Here is a 2,102-nt window from a genome sequence, read left to right as displayed (position 1 = left end):
ATATGATGTCCACATATGTGGACGCAGGGTCCTAAGAGGTTAATGCAACCGGAGATCCGAAAATCATATCTTGCGTAAGTTTTTAAGTCTGGGTAGCTTTTATTATTAGAAGCTTTAAACAGCTACTCTGAAAAGAAAAACCTCTATCTTTCTTATCCTTTATCACTTATCACACTTTGGCACGACAAAAAGCCTCATCGAAACTACCCCCGCCCCCCACCGCTCGCGCACTCTGCTTTTTGCAGTTACAGGTGAAGATGTAAGCGCACCCCGCCCATACGCACACAGCGCCACACCTGTCCTATTTGGGGACAGAGGCAGGCAAGACAGGCAAGTGAAGATGAAGGCCCGCCCACTGCTGAGTTTCAGTCGGACTTGTTTTTTAGGACGACGCCGTCAAAGCTGATCGCCCCAGTAGAAATTAGTCACTGCAACGTGTTTAGGAGTAAGAAGAGGCACATCAGCAGCAGCAGCAGCAACCACAACAACCGCGATCATGCCGAGGCAATCAACGCAGGAGTGGATGCGGCTCTCTTTGCGCACTCCGGGCATCCTGATCTTCGGGATGGTCATGGCTCCCTGCGGCTGGGTGCTGGACCTGGTCGCGACCGTGGCCCCAAACTGGAGGACTCTGAGCAATGTTCCCAATCTTTCTTCCGATAAGTTCATTGAACAAGGAATCTGGGATATTTGTATTGCATCCACAATAAGCTCCGGTGCTCAGTGCGGCCAAACGGACACCCAGTACTTCGGTTACAAGATCATACAGCCCGCACAGGGTATGATGGTGGCCTCTCTCATCGTGACTCTAATCGGGTTGGCTGTTGCCATCCCGGGGGTCCGCTGTTGGAAAGACAGGCCAAACTGGGTAGTTGCCGGTCTGGGTGGACTGCTGATCTTTTGCTCAGGCGTCTTGACCATCATACCGATCTCTTGGTACACCAACAGCCCCCCAAACATCACAACGCCCGGAGTCAATACAGCAGCGATAACTACGCAAGTCGGCTACTGCATCATTCTGGGCTACATCGGCGGGATATTTGAAGTCTTGGGCGGTTTCGTTATGTTCATCGGGATCTGCCGCTGCTGTGGAGGGAAGAACCGGGGAGAGGTCCGGGTTGAAGAGGTCATGCGTCGCAGAGAACCGAAGACCCCGGCCAGGCGCGTTGAAGTGCCGAATCTCAGTCGGGCCAGGAGCGGTGCCAGCAACAGTAGCGTCCCGTACTCCAGGGACTCAATGGATGACGATGTGTCCTTCCCACGGGCCAAGAGCCCCCCTGCCCGGTCAGTGAACACCGTCAACAGCAGACCCTTTGATGCCGACCTGTGAGAAGCCAACAGTACCCTCCACAACTGACCATCAACACAGGAAAAGAAAACTTTGAAAACTGGACTAAGATGAAAAATCTTTTAGCAGATCACTGCAAAACCAAACAAAACTTCAAAACACACTCCTAGAGATATTTTAGGGCAATAAAGGAATTTAATAACCTACTTTAGATTCTACAAGATGATTGTTAAAACTCTGCAGTAAGTCAAACAGGTTCATTTGCAGTAAGTGTTGTAGTGTTTCATCCTTAAAAGTTGAAGGAAATGGAACATAAAAGTTTGATTAATGTATGTGTGACATGGTCATGGCTGCTTATTAATGTGACTGTGGGTGGACCAGACCCCCTGATTGTAGTTAAATTATCATTGTAATAGATTATAGTCAAGTGGTGTCCAGTGTATATAGTCCAGTGTATAATGGATAATATAAAAATGGAAGGAGCCAGCCTGGAATGGAGGGCTCTAGAGTATTAAAAACAAAAGTAAATAACATTAAAATTGATTCATGGAGGAAAAAAAAAAAATCGTTCTGGAGGATAATCTGTGTAATTTCTAAATATGATTCTAAGCTGTAAATATCCCTCATCCTGAAGGGAGCTTGGACATTTTATTTTCTGTGTAGCTGTGTGGCTACATTAAATATTCCACCCTTTTTTCTCTTTCATGTAAATGCTCTATAGTGATGTACTTTACAGTCCCTTCATCTTGAACCCTGAAATGATTATTGTTGTTCTCATAGATCTGTGATACATATGCTGGTAATTAAATTTGCT

General features: G+C 46.6%; 1 protein-coding gene across 1 annotated transcript; it reads left to right on the top strand.

Moving 5' to 3' along the window:
• The first annotated feature begins 496 nt into the window (after positions 1 to 496).
• Positions 497 to 1,330, top strand: cldn23.1 (claudin 23.1). Its single transcript, XM_063480814.1, has one exon. It carries the CDS (start codon positions 497 to 499, stop codon positions 1,328 to 1,330), a length of 834 nt encoding a protein of 277 aa, XP_063336884.1.
• Positions 1,331 to 2,102: the final 772 nt, after the last annotated feature.

Source organism: Pelmatolapia mariae, linkage group LG7, assembly GCF_036321145.2.
Source record: "Pelmatolapia mariae isolate MD_Pm_ZW linkage group LG7, Pm_UMD_F_2, whole genome shotgun sequence".
Taxonomy (NCBI): Eukaryota; Metazoa; Chordata; class Actinopteri; order Cichliformes; family Cichlidae; genus Pelmatolapia; species Pelmatolapia mariae.
Note: the sequence above shows the minus strand (reverse complement) of the source record. Positions and strands in the feature narration are given on the sequence as shown.